We start from the raw sequence: 19,662 nt of genomic DNA, 5'->3' as shown, positions 1-19,662 counted from the left end.
TAAGGAGATTACCTGCTGAAGGTTCAGAGGGCACAAAGAAGTAAACCCTTCTTTATATCGTCTGCAGGGGAACACAGACACACAACACACTCGATCTACAGACGCCTGTAGATCGCCTCTACAGACGTGTCTATGCTTCTAGAGGCGATCTACAGACGTCTGTAGAGGCGGTCTACAGACGTCTGTAGATCGCCTCTACAGACGTCTGTAGAGGCGAACCTCTACAGACGTCTGTAGAGGCGAACCTCTTCTTCCCAGCCGACCGTGTTGAACTGAAAGAACAACGCAGCGAACACATAGCTACAAGACTCCAGAGGTGCACCACCATGCGGCGCTGTCACTACCGGATGTGAGTCGACTGCAGATGTGAGTCGAGCACGTTGGACGTCACTTTGACGCGGCGACATCTACGCGCTCTAAACTTTAATAATAATAATAATACCTTTATTTATAGAGCGCTTTCAATCAAAGTGCTTTACAAAAATAATACAATCAAAATGCAAACAACACATTAAAATGTAAATACAAACAGTTAAATATAAGTACAAGTATACAAAGACACCAAAGATAATACTAATGCTGTCCAAAACTACACGCCATCTTGGACAATGTCTCCCACCCACTCCATGGCTTGCTGCTCAATCACAGGAGCACTTTCTGTGATAGACTCATTCTCCCAAAATGCACCACAGAGCGCCACAGGAAGTCCTTCCTGCCTGTGGCCATCAAACTTTATAACTCCTCCCTCTAAGTGTCTGACACACACACACACACACACACACACACACACACACACACACTCTGAGAGAGGTTAAAACTGGACAATATTATCTGTTTTTGTGCAATAACACCGGCCTGAAATGTGTGCAATACTCAACTGCTACTTACTACAACTGCTTATTATTATTAGTATTATTATTATTTTCACCATTGCAACTCCTTAATTATGTTAATTTTGTAAATACTGTATCATAATACTCCTTTAACTATGTAAATATCCACACTCCTTACATTTCTTTATTTCTTTATTTATATTTCTACTATTTGTGCAACTGCAACACAGAGTTTCCCTTCGGAGATCAATAAAGTATTTCTGATTCTGATTCTGATTCTGATTCGGATAATTGAACGTTTAGGACTCATAAACAGCAGTGAATAAGTAAGTCTTAAGCTCTGATTTAAAAACCTCAGTTGAGCCGATCTAATATCAGCTGGGAGACCGTTACATAACATTGGAGCATTCATGGGAAGTTAAAAGATCGGACAGATATAATGGTGCAAAGCCATTCACTATTTTGCACGTTAAAAGCAAAACATTAAAATCTGCTCTGACCTGAACCGGGAGCCAGTGCAGTGAGGCCAGCACCGGAGTTATATGTCTGTATTTAGATGATCCAGTCAGAAGACGTGCTGCAGCATTCTGAACCACCTGCCGACCTCGCAAACCTGTCTTCTAAGTGAGGACCAGGGTGTTTTCCTGCAGTTTTTGGAGTTTTGTGCATGGCGTTAACATGCATAAAAATAACAACAGGTTGGGTTTAGTAAAATAACAACAGGTACAACAGGTTGGGTTTAGTAAAATAAAACCAGGATTCAACAGGTTGGATTTAGTAAAATAACAGGTTGGGTTTAGGAAAATAACAACAGGTTGGGTTTAGTAAAATAACAACAGGTACAACAGGTTGGGTTTAGTAAAATAACAGGTTGGGTTTAGTAAAATAAAACCAGGATTCAACAGGTTGGATTTAGTAAAATAACAGGTTGGGTTTAGTAAAATAACAACAGGTTGGGTTTAGTAAAATAACAACAGGTTGGGTTTAGGAAAATAACAACAGGTTGGGTTTAGTAAAATAACAACAGGTACAACAGGTTGGGTTTAGTAAAATAACAACAGGTTGGGTTTAGTAAAATAAAACCAGGATTCAACAGGTTGGGTTTAGTAAAATAACAACAGGTACAACAGGTTGGGTTTAGTAAAATAACAACAGGTTGGGTTTAGTAAAATAAAACCAGGATTCAACAGGTTGGGTTTAGTAAAATAAAACCAGGATTCAACCGGTTGGGTTTAGTAAAATAAAACCAGGATTCAACAGGTTGGGTTTAGGAAAATAAAACCAGGATTCAACAGGTTGGGTTTAGTAAAATAACAACAGGTACAACAGGTTGGGTTTAGTAAAATAAAACCAGGATTCAACAGGTTGGGTTTAGGAAAATAAAACCAGGATTCAACAGGTTGGTTTAGGAAAATAACAACAAGTCGGGTTTAGTAAAATAAAACCAGGATTCAACAGGTTGGGTTTAGTAAAATAACAGGTACAACAGGTTGGGTTTAGTAAAATAACAGGTTGGGTTAAGTAAAATAACAACAGGTACAACAGGTTGGGTTTAGTAAAATAAAACCAGGATTCAACAGGTTGGGTTTAGGAAAATAAAACCAGGATTCAACAGGTTGGGTTTAGGAAAATAAAACCAGGATTCAACAGGTTGGTTTAGGAAAATAACAGGTTGGGTTTAGGAAAATAACAACAAGTCGGGTTTAGTAAAATAAAACCAGGATTCAACAGGTTGGGTTTAGTAAAATAACAACAGGTTGGGTTAAGTAAAATAACAACAGGTTGGGTTTAGTAAAATAACAACAGGTTGGGTTTAGTAAAATAACAACAGGTTGGGTTTAGTAAAATAACAACAGGTTGGGTTTAGTAAAATAATAACAGGTTGGGTTTAGTAAAATAACAACAGGTTGGGTTTAGTAAAATAACAACAGGTTGGGTTTAGTAAAATAACAACAGGTTGGGTTTAGTAAAATAACAACAGGTTGGGTTTAGTAAAATAACAACAGGTTGGGTTTAGTAAAATAACAATAGGTACAACAGGTTGGGTTTAGTAAAATAACAACAGGTTGGGTTTAGTAAAATAACAACAGGTACAACAGGTTGGGTTTAGTAAAATAACAACAGGTTGGGTTTAGTAAAATAACAATAGGTACAACAGGTTGGGTTTAGTAAAATAACAACAGGTACAACAGGTTGGGTTTAGGAAAAGAACAATCGGGTTGGTTTTAGGAATCATGACACGCGGGACATGATCCCACAATCTCCTGAGGGAATGTGCTGTGTTGTTTGACATTTTATAGCGTGCTCACCTCGCTCCCAGAACACTGCGGCAAACACAAGCTTAGCTTTACACAGTGACAACAGTTAAGTTTAGACACCAAAACGACTAGTTATAATTAGAAAAAAACTATGTGGTTTGGGTTAAAACATACAAACTGCATTGAAAGTTCTTTACATACATATTATGGCATTGTACAGTACTGACGAGTTCATCACCAGACAACAGACAAGCGTTAAATTACAATAAACAAAAATGGAAAAAAAAGAACTAGGAGTTTATGTGAGATTTAGGTCATTAATTAGTACAATTAGAGCTTCAAAGCATTTTTCTTCTTCGTTACATTCAGAGAAAGTCTTGTGTTTTCTCCTTAACTTCTCCAGGACATGAACACCTGTTTCCTGGTGAAAGTCTTGTGTTTTCTCCTTAACTTCTCCAGGACATGAACACCTGTTTCCTGGTGAAAGTCTTGTGTTTTCTCCTTAACTTCTCCAGGACATGAACACCTGTTTCCTGGTGAAAGTCTTGTGTTTTCACCTTAACTTCTCCAGGACATGAACACCTGTTTCCTGGTGAAAGTCTTGTGTTTTCTCCTTAACTTCTCCAGGACATGAACACCTGTTTCCAGGTGAAAGTCTGGTGTTTTCTCCTTAACTTCTCCAGGACATGAACACCTGTTTCCTGGTGAAAGTCTTGTGTTTTCTCCTTAACTTCTCCAGGACATGAACACCTGTTCACTGGTGAAAGTCTTGTGTTTTCTCCTTAACTTCTCCAGGACATGAACACCTGTTTCCTGGTGAAAGTCTTGTGTTTTCTCCTTAACTTCTCCAGGACATGAACACCTGTTTCCAGGTGAAAGTCTTGTGTTTTCTCCTTAACTTCTCCAGGACATGAACACCTGTTTCCTGGTGAAAGTCTGGTGTTTTCTCCTTAACTTCTCCAGGACATGAACACCTGTTTCCAGGTGAAAGTCTTGTGTTTTCTCCTTAACTTCTCCAGGACATGAACACCTGTTTCCTGGGTGAAAGTCTTGTGTTTTCTCCTTAACTTCTCCAGGACATGAACACCTGTATCCTGGGTGAAAGTCCTGTATTTTAGGAGCCAAACATCCCCCCCGACCTCCTCCCTACGAGGATCTTCACGCTCTACAGCAGCAGTCAATGTGCTAAATATATGTAATGTAACAAATGTATGCAATACATACACATTACAGAGCTTTACTTTGGAAGTTATATGTATGAATGCTTCATGAGAACAGCCTGAATATCTGACTACATTAAGCCAACGTTAGCCACCATAAGCAACCAGACCAAGTAAGTCTGAAGCAGTACAAATGTGTTGAACTGAATATAGTTTTACTGCTTATAAACTGAATTTTTCATTTGTTAAAAGGAAGAATTTTCTTTCAAAAGTCGTGTGGTCTGCCTTCAAATCTACATCCATACAGACTCCACAACACCTGCACCACCTGTATCTCATTACAAGTGCTTACTTTTCAATATTTATGGTCACAGGTTAATATAATTTATATCATGCTACCGACTCTTGCTTCAGTACTCTAGTTACATATTCAATTTAATTTTAACGTCACTTACACCGCAATATGGTTTCTGGTATCATGGCAACCGCACTTTAAAATACCTTTATTTGACGCCATTTTGCTCACTTTCAGTCTACAATATTATCTAATCATTGTCTATTGTGTGCCTGTAGTTCTTGTGCGTTTACTTGTTTGTGTGTTGTTGTTTTTTTTTTGCTGTTATTGAAGAAAGTGCTGCTGCTGTAATAAGGAAATTTCCCCGTTGTGGGATGAATAGAGTAAAATCTAATCTAATCTAATCTAATCTGATCTGATCTAATCTGATCTAATCTAAATGTATTGTTTATCTCTAGAGGTGAAACTACAGTTGTTGATGATGACTCTTGGATTACAGCCGGATTACGTCTGGATTACGTCACCTCAGCTGTGATTATTATTTCCGCTTCGTAAACAGGATTAAATCGTGTTTGATATGTGCAGATTAGGTGAAAATTAATCCTGCTGCGTAATCCGTCCCAACGAAACATAATTTAGGTTTGGGAGATAAAAACGACTCTCGATAAATGACTGCAATGCCTGGAAGAATGTGTAATTGGTTCTTGTATTTTGATTTTAGACATTTGTTTTGTTTTAGGGAAACTATACAGGTTTTTTTTAGTATATCCCACTCTAAGAAATATCTGTAAATTAACAGTTGTTTGACTTTAAATTTTAACAATCCCAGGTATATTTCGGTTGATTTACATTATAACGGAAAATGTTGTGTGTTTTTTTTTACCATTGACACAGTTATTTAACTTAAAAATTCTGTTTTTTTTAACAATGGTAGAAAGTCGGGGTAATGATCTGCTGGCACTGTTTCTGTTATTTAAGGATTTTTTTGAGTGCAGGTCTCACGATGTAACGAATTGGGGGGGGGGGGGGGGGGTCAGACACAAGTACACATAGGAGCTGCCAAACATCTATATGGGGAGCTCTATAGTAAAACCTTTAGGGGGAGCTCTAAACCTGTAGGAGGGTCTCTATAGAGAAGCCTGTAGGGGGGCTCTATAGAGAAACCTGTAGGGTGGTGGGGGTGGGGGGGTGCTCTGTAGAGAAACCCGTAGGGGGGTTCTATAGAGAAACCTGTAGCGGGGCTCTACAAAGAAACCTGTAGGGGGGGCTCTGTAGAGAAAGCTGTAAGGGGGGGGGGGTTTATATAGAAACCTGTAGGGGGGGGGGGGGGGGGGCTTGTATAGAGAACCTGTAGGGGGCCAGTAGAGAAACCTGCAAACAAACAGCGAAGAAATGGCTTAAACTTGCATAGCACCCCTTTAGGATGAGGCTCCAGAGAATCCATTTGTTGTAATCATAAATCCCAAAGTCCACACACACACACAACACACACCACAACACACCACACACACACACAACACACACACACACACACACACCCACACACACCACACAGGCACAGACACACACACACACACACACCACACACACACACACACCAAGGCACAGACACACAGACACCACACACACACACACACAAAACACCCCACACACAACACACACACACACACACACCAAGGCACAGACACACAGACACACACACACACACACACACACAACACACACACACACCACACCAGGCAGGCACAGGCACAAACACACACACACACACACACCAGGCACAGACACACAGACACACACACACACACACACACACACACAGGCACAGACCACAGACCACACACCACACACACACACACACACCCAGGCAGGCACAGGCACAAACACAACACACACATACACTTTTGTGTAAAATAGGGCTGATCACAGAGACTTAATATATAATATCAAAACAAGTATACAGGATGTCTATGTCTCTCATTCTCTCTCTCTCTCTCTCTCTCTCTCTCATTCTCTCTCTCTATCTCTCTCTCTCTCATTCTCTCTCACTATCTCTCTCTCTTTCTCACTATCTCACGTTGTGTAATCTGGATGCAGTGTTTTTTTGTAGCCTTTGTTTTCGGGACTGTGCTTTTCTTTTTTTGTAGAGGTCTCTCTCTCTCTCTCATTCTCTATCATTCTCTCTCTCTCATTCTCTCTCTCTCTATCATTCTCTCTCTCTCTCTCTCTCATTCTCTCATTCTCTCTCTCTCTCTCTCATTCTCTCTCTCTCTCTCTCTCATTCTCCACTCTCTCTCTCTCTCTCATTCTCTCTCTCTCACTCATTCTCTCTCTCTCTCTCCTCTCTCATTCTCCCACTCTCTCTCTCTTCTCATTCTCTCTCTCTCTCACTCATCTCTCTCTCTCTCTCTCATTCCTCCTCTCTCATCCTCATCTCCTCTCTCTCTCTTCTCTCTCATATCTCTCCTCTCCTCTCTCTTCTCCCCCTCTCTCTCATTCTCTCTCGCCCCTCTCTCCCTCTCTCATTTCTCTCTCTCTCTCTCTCATTCCTCTCTCCTCTCTCCTCCTCTCTCCTTCTCTCTCCCTCTCTCATTCTCTCTCTCTCTTATTTCCTCTCTCTCCATCTTCTCACTCATTCTCTCTCTCATTCTCTTCTCCCTCATCTCTCTCATTTCTCCTCCTCTCCATCTCATTCTCTCTCTCTTCTCATTCTCTCTCTCTCTCTCTCTCATTCTCTCTCTCTCTCATTCCCTCTCATTCTCTCTCTCTCTCTCATTCCTCTCTCTCTCTCTCTCTCATTCCTCTCTCTCTTATTCTCTCTCTCTCACTATCTAGCCTGTTGCCTATGTTAATGTTAAAGTTTGTTAGGTAGATAGTTGTATTATAATATATTATTTAGTTATTATTATTGAGACTAAAATTAAAGGAATGGATGTTGATGATAATCACAGACTGGAATATGTCAACTTTTACTCAATACTATTTCAACAACACTTCACTTTGTTTTACAATGCTATAAAATATAATAAGACCCAAAATTAATGAAAGTAGAGATTTGTACTTGGCAAAGAGCGTTGGAATCAATCATGTTATTTTGGGGAATTAAAAAGAACATTGATATAGGACAACATGGGGACAACATGAGGACAACATGGGGACAACATGAGGACAACATGAAGACAACATGAGGACAACATGAGGACAACATGAAGACAACATGAGGACAACATGAGGACAACATGAGGACAACATGAAGACAACATGAGGACAACATGAGGACAACATGGGGACAACATGAGGACAACATGAGGACAACATGGGGACAACATGAGGACAACATGAGGACAACATGGGGACAACATGAGGACAACATGAAGACAACATGAGGACAACATGAGGACAACATGGGGACAACATGAGGGCCACATGAGGACTACATGAGGACAACATGAAGACAACATGAGGACAACATGAGGGCAACATGAAGACAACATGGGGACAACATGAGGACAACATGAGGACAACATGGGGACAACATGGGGACAACATGAGGACAACATGAGGACAACATGAGGGCAACATGAGGACAACATGAAGACAACATGAGGACAACATGAGGACAACATGGGACAACATGAGGGCCACATGAGGACTACATGAGGACAACATGAGGACAACATGAGGACAACATGAAGACAACATGAGGACAACATGAGGACAACATGGGGACAACATGAGGGCCACATGAGGACTACATGAGGACAACATGAGGACAACATGAGGACAACATGAAGACAACATGGGGACAACATGAGGACAACATGGGGACAACATGAGGGCCACATGAGGACTACATGAGGACAACATGAGGACAACATGAGGACAACATGGGGGTTAATAAATCACCTCTAACTTTCTTTTCCTGACAGTTTAAGTCTCGATGTGTTCATTAAATTATAATTTATTACATTTATATAGACACTTAGGTCCAAGCCTTCAGCCTGACACAGAGAGAGACAAAGGGGACACAGAGGTCAAATACAAGAGGTAACGGGGAACAGGTGAGACGTCAGGTGACTCACATCAGGGCGAGGCGGGACAATCAGACCGACACAAAGCCAAACTAGACAAGACAGGAAACCGTGCTATCAAAACAAAACAGGAAACCGAACACACAGACACTAACAGGGGAACACCAGACAGAGACTACCACACAAGACCGGGGAGGACACTGAGACACAAGGAGACAAGACAGGACCAGAAGACAGGGATAACCCAAAACAAAACCCCAAACCACGACAGAGCATGCATGACTCACATCTGCACTCTCCTCACATCGGGCTTTATGTGGACCGCAGTGTAAGTGAGAAGACGATATGAGACCTGCAACAATACACTTAAAGAGATCTGAGTTTTTCAAAATAAAAGCATGCCAACAAACTACACGTCTGGCGTTGGATGTGTTTCTCATTTTGACTCTCCTGTTCTGTAAAATGTCAGAAAAAGGTGAAAAATGTGGATCAGTGTTTCCCCAAAAGCTCGAGACGACGTCCTCAAATGTCTCGTTTTGTCCACAACTCAAAGATATTCAAAGATAAGTCACAGAGGAGAGAAGAAACTATCAAATATTCACATTTATTTATGAAAATATTCACATTTTTTATGAAAATATTCACATTTATTTATGAAAAGATTCACATTTTTTCATGAAAAGATTCACATTTATTTATAAAAATATTCACATTTTTTATGAAAATATTCATTTTTTTTATAAAAATATTCACATTTTTTATGAAAATATTCACATTTTTTAATGAAAATATTCACATTTGTTTATGAAAATATTCACATTTATTTATGAAAATATTCACATTTTTTAATGAAAATATTCACATTTATTTATGAAAATATTCACCTTTTTTATTAAAAGATTCACATTTATTTATGAAAATATTCAATTTTTTTAATAAAAATATTCACATTTATTTAACGAAATAATTACATTTATTTTCGAAAATATTCACATTTCTTAATGAAAATATTCACATTTCTTAATGAAAATATTCAAATTTATTTATGAAAATATTCACATTTATTTATGAAAATATTCACATTTATTTATGAAAATATTCACATTTCTTAATGAAAATATTCAATTTTTTTATGAAAATATTCACATTTCTTAATGAAAATATTCAATTTTTTTATGAAAATATTCACATTTATTTATGAAAATATTCACATTTATTTATGAAAATATTCACATTTATTTATGAAATTTTTCACATTTCTTAATGAAAATATTCACATTTTTTCATGAAAATATTCACATTTATTTAAGAAAATATTCACATTTATTTATGAAAATATTCACATTTCTTCATGAAAATATTCACATTTTTTAATGAAAATATTCACATTTATTTATGAAAATATTCACATTTATTTATGAAAATATTCACATTTATTTATGAAAATATTCACATTTTTTATGAAAATATTCACATTTTATGAAATTTTCACATAATGAAATATTCACATTTTTTATGAAAATATTCACATTTATTTATGAAAATATTCACATTTGTTTATGAAAATATTCACATTTCACATTTATGAAAATATTCACATTTTTTATGAAAATTCACATTTATTTATGAAAATATTCACATTTATTTATGAAAATATTCACATTTTTTATGAAAATATTCATTTTTTATAAAATATTCACATTTATTTATGAAAATATTCACATTTTTAATGAAAATATTCACATTTTTATGAAAATATTCACATTTTATTAAAAGTATGAAAATATTCACATTTATTTTTTGAAAATATTCACATTTTTTATGAAAATATTCACATTTCTTAATGAAATATTATGAAAATATTCATTTTTATTTTTGAAAATATTCACATTTTTAATGAAAATATTCACATTTATTATGAAAATATTCACATTTATTTATGAAAATATTCACATTTTTCATGAAAATATTCACATTTATTTATGAAAATATTCACATTTATTTATGAAATATTAATGAAAATATTCACATTTATTTATGAAAATATTCACATTTATTTATGAAAATATTCACATTTAACACGCTGACATTAGAGAATGTTTTCTTTTACTCAAAGTGATCAATTATTATCAAAGTAGTTGTCTGGTACTATTACTTCGAGGTATCTGTACTTCACTTCACTACTTTGACTAAAATAACCTTTTGTCTTTTCTCTCCCTCTCAGCTCCATAACCTGTCTCTCTTACAGTCTCTGACATTTCGGTGTCTCTGTCTCCGCGTCCCCGTCCCCACGGTGATACTGTGGTGTCTGCACTTCTGCCCCGTCCACAGATTAACCTCGCCTTTGTCGGGGGGCACAAAGAGAAGCCCCTCCCCCGCTGCTGAGCCCGGGCTTTCCAGTGGCCCTTTGCCAGGGGAGGCTTTAAAAGGGTGGGGGCGCGACGTCCATCTCACTCTCACGGCAGGACATCCCAAGGGAATCAAAGCAAAGGTGAGTCCCTGTCCCGGCACGGCACGGCACGGCACGGCACAGCAGCCCCCCAGCATCCACACACACACACACACACACACACACACACACAGGCCCCGAACTGGGGCTCTGAGCTGGGGGGAAAACACTGTTTAGTTCGTTTTTTTGTTTCGACTTTTCAGATTTTTCTTTCTTTCCTTTTTAGCAGTTCACTTTTTGAGTTGGTTGGATATCAGTGAACCCTCCTGGTGTCCTCGGGTCAAATTTAACCCCTTTAAAAAAATATATCTATATCTGAAATATGAGTTTCTTTTTATCCAAATTACCACAAAAAATGGATTGGATTCCTTCCAACGCTCTTTATAAACACACCTGATCACTTTCATTCCTCTGATCTCAACCATTAGTCAAAATAATTCATAATTTCTGCTTTTTTAACTCAAATATTAGGTGTAATTCTATAAAAATGAGGGTTATTGAGCATGAATTTTGAAATTTTTTGTGAAAATTAAAAAAAGAAAAGTCTGAAAAAGGGACGAAAATGTCAATTTTTTGTCAGTTTTTGCCCCGGGAGGACAACCTAAAGGTTAACTTTAATTTGAGTGAGTTTTCAGAGTGCGTTTGTTAGTTTTAGTTTAAAAAAAAACAACTCAATTTTTAAAAAGTCTTCTTTATCATAATTCTGATGCTAAAAGGAGATTTGTCCCAATTTGGTCACAACTGACTTAATTTATGTCTTTCAATCAACTATTTTCTTAGTTTCTTAAATCAAATAGTGTTTTTTTTTAGATAAAATAGTATTTTCTAAGATGAAATAGTATTTTTGTGTGTTTTCCATGTATTTGTACTGTTTCGTTATGTGTGCATCAGCTGCTTCCGACACCCGAGGTTATAGTAGTTATATAATACTATATAATAATAATAGTATATATGTATAGTAGTGTGTAGTTTTGAGTTGTCAGTATGTTCTTACTTGTTTCAGTTTTGACTTTAGGATTTCATTTCAGTTTGATTAAGTTTTCAGAGTGCCTTTGGTAGTTATAGTTTACAAAAAACTCAATTTTAATCATATTTCTGATGCTAAAAGTAGATTTTTTTTCAATTTGGTCACAACTGACTTCGTTTAATGTCTTTAAATCAATCAGTTCCTCACGTCAAATATATGTTTTGTATGTGGCACTGGTTCAGTGTGTGTGTGTCAGCTGCGTTACACACATCTGCACCAAGGTTATAATAGTTGAGATTTTTCTATTTGGTTTTTTAATTTGTTTTAGTTTTGACTTCTGGATTTTGACTTGCAGTCCGGGGAAGTTCCCAGAGTGTGTGTGCTGTAGTTGTAGTTTGTTTTGCCAGGGCCAGGTGTAATATCTAATATAGATATATATAATGAGTTATACAGAATACCTGAGTGGAGGAGGGCCACGGTGTATTTGGGGGGGCAGTAGCTCAGTCTGTAGGGACTTGGGGTTTGGGTCGGTACACCGGAGGGTCGCTGGTTCAAGTCCCCACATGGACCAAAGTCTTTGGTGGACGGGTAGCTGGTTCGCCCCCAAGGCACCGAACCCCCAACCTGCCTTTCCATGGGCAGCCCCCCCCCCCCCCCGACATCTCCCCATTGGTGCATGTATAGGTCCTGAGCATGTGTGTGTAGTTCAGGCCTGTGTGTAATAACAACAGAGTGTAATATAATTATATATTTTTATTATTTAATGTTCAACCTGTTCAACTATTAGTCAAAACAATTCATAATTTCTGCTTTGTTAACTCAAATTTTAGGTACAATTCTGTTTAAATAAGGGTTATTGACCATGAATTTTCAAAAGATTAATGTGGCGTTAGTGGAAATTAAAACAAAAAAGGGACGAAAATGTCAAATTTTGGTCCGTTGTTGACCCGGTAGGACAACAATAGGGTTAAGTTACAAAAAACTACATTTTAAAAAAGTCTTCTATATCATAATGTCCCATGTGAACAATTTCCCATTTTTTTTCAACCTGACAACACAGTTTTAGTTTAGTTTTTCTGGAAGGTTTTTAGTTTTTATTTAGTTCCAGTTTGCTGAGAATGCTTATCTAAGACATGGTTTCTTATAATAACCCCGGTTCTAAGCCCCGTAAAGAGCCGCCACGGCCCCAGTGATAAACAGCGGTGACGCTGGAAACTCTGCAGGGAGGAAATGGGCAGAAAACGAGATAAAGAGATGGAGAGGGTGGGAGAAAGAAGGCTAAATCAAGCCTTTGGCTTCTCCGACCGACTTCATTTGTTTACTGTAGGAACTAAATATAGACGTAGGCTGATTCCAGTATCTGGACATTTACGTTGCTGCTGCCTTTTCTAACACACACACACACACACACACCGTTGAAGTCGCAGCGAGGATTCAACATGTGGCGGACCGAGTTGTCATTCGCACGTCATCATGGATCCCACGCAACTGCTATGCAAGTCCCGCCCTACGAAGCAGCCCGATTGGTTTGGGTTAGGCATTGAGCTCGAGTAGTAAAGGTTCAGGGTAGCCGATTGGTCAGGGGACAAATTGGGTTATGTTACCTAGCGTGAGCATGGACACCTGGCCAATAGTAGCAGGTGAATGCTATTGAAGGTTTGCCTAGAAAGTTGCATGGGTTCCATAATCATGCGTCATTTGTATAAAATAACACTAAAGTTGTTGTTGTTGTTGTTGTTGTTTCCTGTTTTGCTCTGTTGCACATTCTTACTGCTGAGGGTTAGCGTCTTTGTCGGCTGAACTTGAATGCTTAACGTTTCTTAAAGCTGCAAGGATGAATCAATTAGTTGCCGACTGTAAATGGAATCGCCAGCTATTTTAATAACCTATCAAATATTTATCAATTTGAGTCATTGCTTATGAAAAAAAAAACAGTAAAGCTTCTTTAATGTGAATGTCTACTAGTTTCTGCTCTCCTCTGTGACAGTACACTGGAAATCTTTGAGTTGAGGACATAACGAGACATTTGAGGACGTTGTCTCGGGCTTTTGGGAAACACTGATCCACATTTTTCACCATTTTCCGACACTTTAGAGACCAAAACAACTAGTTAATCACCAGTGACAGTAATTGTCAGTTGCAGCGCGTGTTTAGCTAAAAGTTGTCCGACTGTGTGCACACAGTCTTCGTCCAGTCCTCGTGTCCTGACCAAAGGTCTTCACGTTTTTCTTTCTTTCTTCCAGACAAGATGACTCACCACTGCACCAAGTTCTCCGGCCACTGGAAGGTGAGTGTGCAGATAGAAACCCAGATTCAGACATCCCCTCTGTGGAGGGCCTTTCAAATGAAATGAGACCGGCTGGCTCTTTTTTTAAAACGTCTCGTCTGAAAAGACATGCGATTTCAGCCATGTTAGGACACCATGAAAAACTCAATTTCAACGTGAATATGTTCTAGTTCCTTCTCTCCTCTGGGACAGTAAACTGAATATCTTTGAGTTGTGGACAAAACAAGTAATTTGAGGAAACGGCAGGTCATCTTGGGAAACACCGATCCTCATTTTTCACCTTTTTCTGACATTTTAGAGACCAAACTAATCCATTCTTCCAGAAAGTAATCAACAGATTAATAGACTATGAAAATAATCAGCTGCAGCCCTGATCAGCTAGTACGCAGGTCTGTGCACAGATCCGATGCCAGGCAGTTCATCCCTGAAAAACATCTACTTTAGAGAAATGTATTGATGGTCCAACTCCGTTATGACTGGCCGTCAAACTAGATGATAAAAGAAAGTTGTTTGGCGTTAATTCTCTGTTTAAACTCAGAGACCCAAATGAAAGAGTGTGGTGTAGACCTGTTCTGAACGCCGGCCATGTTAAGACACTAAAAACCTCTTAAGTATTCTTCTTTAGTTCTTCTTTAGGGCGCCTGGGTAGCTCACCTGGTAGAGCGCGCTCCAACTCCAACCTGCGGGGCCTTTGCTGCATGTCGTTGCCCCTCCCTCTCCCCTTTCACATCCAAATGCCCCCCCCCCCCCAAATAAATAGCCTCCTTTATCTTAGGTCTAATGCTAAAAGTAGTTTGTCCCTAACTCAATGTTAAGTCTTTAAACTAACAATTTCTCACATTAAAAAGTATTTTTGTGTAAGTATGTGTGCACGCGTGCATCGGATGGTGGTAACGCGTCTGCTTTTGCCCCCCCCCCCCCCCCCCCCTCAGATCATTGTCTTCGACGAGGAGTGCTTCCAGGGCCGCCGCCATGAGTTCACCTCCGAGTGCTGCAACGTGATGGAGTTCGGCTTCGAGACCGTGCGCTCCCTGAGGGTGGAGAGTGGAGCGTGAGTTCACACGTGTAGATCTCTCCACACTGATTCATAATCCTAAAAACAGAGCCGTCGTTTCTTTCTTTTTTCCTGATGATCTCTCCACACTGATACATTCACGACTGCCTTTTGCAAAACTTTACAACAGCCGACCACAGTATGTGTTTCTACTAAAAACACATGCCTGTTATGTGACTTACAATGACGGGAGACTTGCGCGCTTGACCACAGACGTCCTAATAATGTCCTTTAACACTGATGGCTCACAGCGGGGAACCTACAGAGCATTTTTTTCTAGTTTTAGAGAAATAGCGAATGGTTAATGATGTCCTGCGAAATAGAAAGTAGAAGTAGCTTTTCAACAGAGACATCCGTTGCAACAAAGTTGGAATCAGGACCGCACAGAACCCACTGATTTTCCGCATACTTTCGGCAGAATTTTCGGCAGATTTTCGGCAGAATTTCCCACAGATTTTATACCAATTAAGGCAAAACTCAGAATGTTAACACAGCTCTACCTCAAGCAGAAAAAAACATCTGCAGATTTTCATTCAGAATCATCGCTGAAAACTGTAAAAAGAAAAGAAAAGAAATCCACTGATTCCTTCCGGTTCTGGTGATAAATGTTCCACCTGTTTTGTCCCCCAGCTGGGTGGGCTACGAGCACGCGTCCTACCAGGGACAGCAGTTTGTCCTGGAGAGGGGAGAGTACCCCCAGTGTGACGCCTTCGGAGGCAGCAACGCCTACCACATCGAGAGGATGACCTCCTTCAGACCCATCGCCTGTGCCGTAAGTCTAACACATGTTTATTTTTATTATTTCATAGCACAGCGGTGTAGAATACAAGACTTGTATCAGAACAACACCTGTTTCCTTTTCTCTGTTGTCCATTTCTCCTTTTAAAACATAAAGACAACAGGAACTTAATACAGTTCGGGAGAGTGTTTACATTAGCGCTGGGTAATATATTGGTGTTATATCGATTAGATCGATATCGTGATATGAGACTAGATATCGTCTTAGATTTAGTCTTTTCCTGGTTTTAAAAGCTGCATCACAGTAAAGTTGTGTCATTTTCTGAACTTATCACACTGTCATAGCTACTATTTACCTTTACCCACTTCACATTACTGATAGTTTTTTATCAAAAATCTCCTTGTGTAAATATTTGGTGAAAGCCCCAGTAGTCAACATATTGTTGTGGTATCAATATCGAGGTATTTGATCAAACATATCGTGATATTTGATTTTCTCCATGTCGCCCAGCCCTAGTTAAAACAAAGCTTGGTAAGTCCAGGAAGGAGCAAAACAATATGATACTGACAGGAAATAACACAAAAAAGTCTTTTTAAGGGTCCTCTGAAAATGAAAACATTACTAATTGATTTGATTTTTCCAGAAATTCAGGCCGTAAGGGCCAAACACATTTGACCCACTCATGCAAACGAATGAAAACCTGTTTCTGGAGACGCTGAGAGAAGGTTATCTTCTCCGTAACATAGATGTCCTTCACCATATCTCCCCACCCCTGTGTTGTGGGGGGGGGGGTGGGGGGGGGCTTCAGGCTTTTCCCATCACAAACGTAATCTTTGACATGTGTAAGGACTAAACAAAGAAAACCGAACCGAGCCAACCCCCTGTGTTTGAAGACGTGACCCCGGACAAGCAGCCGTCACGCCTCGTTGGTCCTTTTGTCTTGCAGAACCACAGAGAGTGCCGCATGACCATCTACGAGCGTGAGAACTTCCTGGGCCGTAAGGGCGAGCTCAGCGACGACTACCCCTCCCTCCAGGCCATGGGCTGGTGCAACAACGAGGTCGGCTCTCTCAGGATCCAGGCCGGAGCGTGAGTGTCCCACGGCGTCCCTCTGTCCTTTGTCCACATTTAGGAGTTGTGTTGTCTTCCCCGCGAAATTGAAAACACTTTTGTTGAAGCTTTTGTTTTTTAATCAATGTTTTTCACTGTTTCTTCTGTTTTTGTCCCATTTCTGACACTTTTTTTGACATTTTCAACACTACGTGACACTGACTTATTAACTTTAGTTTTACATTAATTTTGGGGATTTATGGTCAATAAACCTCATTTATAAGAAATTATATATATATATATATGTTTGAGTTAGAAAAGCAGAAATTAGGAATTATTGAGACTGAAATTAAAGGAATGGATGTTGATGATAATCACAGACTGGAATATGTCAACTTTTACTCAACACTATTTCAACAACACTTCACTTTGTTTTACAATGCTATAAAATAGAATAAGACCCAAAATTAATGAAAGTAGAGATTTGTACTTGGCAAAGAGCGTTGGAATCAATCATGTTATTTGACCCAAGGACAACATGAAGAGTTAAAACTTACACCAGTACTAATGCAATGTCCGCAAAGATTAACGTCTTACGTATCAACTTAAATTTACCGCCAACTACTCTGATGATCGATCAACCGGTTTGAGTCGTTTTGTTCAGTCCAAATATTCTGATTCCAGCTTCTTTAATGTGAATATCTTCTAGTTTATTCTCTCCTCTGTGACAGTCAAATGAACATCTTTGAGTTGTGGACAAAAACGAGACGTTCTGGGAAAACAGTAGTCAACACTTTTCTTTTTTTTTTTTTTACAATTTTCTGACATTTTAAAGCTTTTGTGGGTAAGTTTTTGATATTGAAGAGCGTCCGTTGCATTCGAGCCGTTGCTAAACGAGTTGCTCCAAAGCTAATTAAGACTCTCAGCTCCACACAACTCTCTCTGTGGATCTCTCAGTGGGACGATGTCCAGGAGATTGTGGCGTCCGGAGACTCTCCCGTGCAACAACTCAGACGAAGACAATGACCTCTTCTGAAGAGTCCATCAATGATCACAGAAGGCTTGTATCACGTGGACACGCCGTCAGTGTTGTTGTCGTTACTCAGAATTCCTCGTGGGGGCGACAGAAACTACGTACGCTCGCTTTAATTAAAGACCGCCAACTAATCCATTGATCGGGAAAATAATCCTCAGATGCAGCCCTATGGAGCGAGTCTCGCGAGTCCATGCACCGATCCGATACCATGTGTTTTAGCCCTGAAACAAGTCTACTCGGATGTTTTTAGTCCGTTTTGATTGTCTTTCAAACTAGTTGCAGCACTAGAATCGGCGTCTAAAAGGAAGAAACTGCAATTTGAACATCTCTACACATGTTTTTATTTCCTTTTTCCTTCTCCGCCTCCAGCGGTTTTTAAAAATAACCCTGGTTTCCCAACAGCAGCCCGTTGCATCATTTCTTTTTTTTAAAAACTGCACTTCCTTTTTTTTCGTTCTCTGCGATTTCCCAACAGATTTGTGTGCTACCAGTACCCCGGCTACCGTGGATACCAGTACATCATGGAGTGTGATCGTCACTGTGGGGACTTCAAACACTTCAGGGAGTTTGGCTCCCACTGCCAGACCCCTCAGATCCAGTCCATCCGCCGTATTCAGCAGTAACAACTCCCACTCCCAACCCCCCCCCCCCCCCCCCCCACCTCCCCTCTCTCTCTCTCTCTCTCTCCCATGTAACCCTTCCCCTCTCTCCCTCTCCCCCCTACAGTGCTGAATAAAATGTCTTTCCTAAACCTCACCGACTTCCACCAATGTTTTTTGCTTGTCTCTCGCTCATATCGACATGAATACACAGAGTTTGTTCATCGGTTTGTTCTGAATTACAACCACTCCTACAGGATGCAACATGGCTATGGTTTAGAGGGGTTTCCTATTCAGTTTCATCATCAAGGTTCAATTTATTCACAAAAGTTAAAAGACAAGGACATGATGCAGATATGGGAAATGGCACACCCTGGTAAGCTTTTTAAAGCCCAGACACTAGCAAAACATCTACATTATAAATACTATCACACTGTTTGGTTAACAATGGGAACATGTATAAAACGACAACATTCACCCAACAACGAAAAGAAGAGAGAAACCATAACTACTCTAAGCCTAAGCGGTCCCACATCATGTAGTCCATCAGTCTAAGTATTGAGCAAATTCAAGATGCAATAAGCAAACAGTATAGCAGTAGAAGACAGAAAAAATAAATTGTATTTATATATTTAACTATAAATTCAGAACCTCTTTCACAAAGCAGCAGCATGAAAACACAGTAAATTACATTACATGTCATTTAGCTGACGCTTTTACCCAAAACGACTTCCAATGGCTCAACCCCAAAGAGAGCCCTGAGGACTAAAGACTCAGATCTCATTGATCAGGTGCTGAGTGAGTGAGTGAGGCCACATGGTCTCGGAGAGGTAGACATGAGACTGGGACAGCTCTTCACCAGATCAGGCCCAGGAGACGGCGGTCTGATTCCTCATTTATTCTA

At 39.4% G+C, this 19,662-nt stretch overlaps 1 protein-coding gene across 1 annotated transcript; it reads left to right on the top strand.

Moving 5' to 3' along the window:
- Positions 1 to 10,838: 10,838 nt before the first annotated feature.
- Positions 10,839 to 18,910, top strand: cryba4 (crystallin, beta A4). Its single transcript, XM_032508543.1, has 6 exons — positions 10,839 to 11,068; positions 14,237 to 14,280; positions 15,213 to 15,331; positions 15,965 to 16,106; positions 17,020 to 17,162; positions 18,635 to 18,910. Exons 2-6 carry the CDS (start codon positions 14,242 to 14,244, stop codon positions 18,780 to 18,782), a joined length of 591 nt encoding a protein of 196 aa, XP_032364434.1. The 5' UTR covers positions 10,839 to 11,068; positions 14,237 to 14,241; the 3' UTR covers positions 18,783 to 18,910.
- The last annotated feature ends 752 nt before the right edge of the window (positions 18,911 to 19,662 follow it).

The sequence above is a fragment of the Etheostoma spectabile genome, unplaced genomic scaffold (assembly GCF_008692095.1).
Source record: "Etheostoma spectabile isolate EspeVRDwgs_2016 unplaced genomic scaffold, UIUC_Espe_1.0 scaffold00008248, whole genome shotgun sequence".
NCBI classification, from domain to species: domain Eukaryota; kingdom Metazoa; phylum Chordata; class Actinopteri; order Perciformes; family Percidae; genus Etheostoma; species Etheostoma spectabile.
The sequence above is the reverse complement of the archived record's forward strand: the minus strand, read 5'-3'. Positions and strand labels throughout refer to the sequence as shown.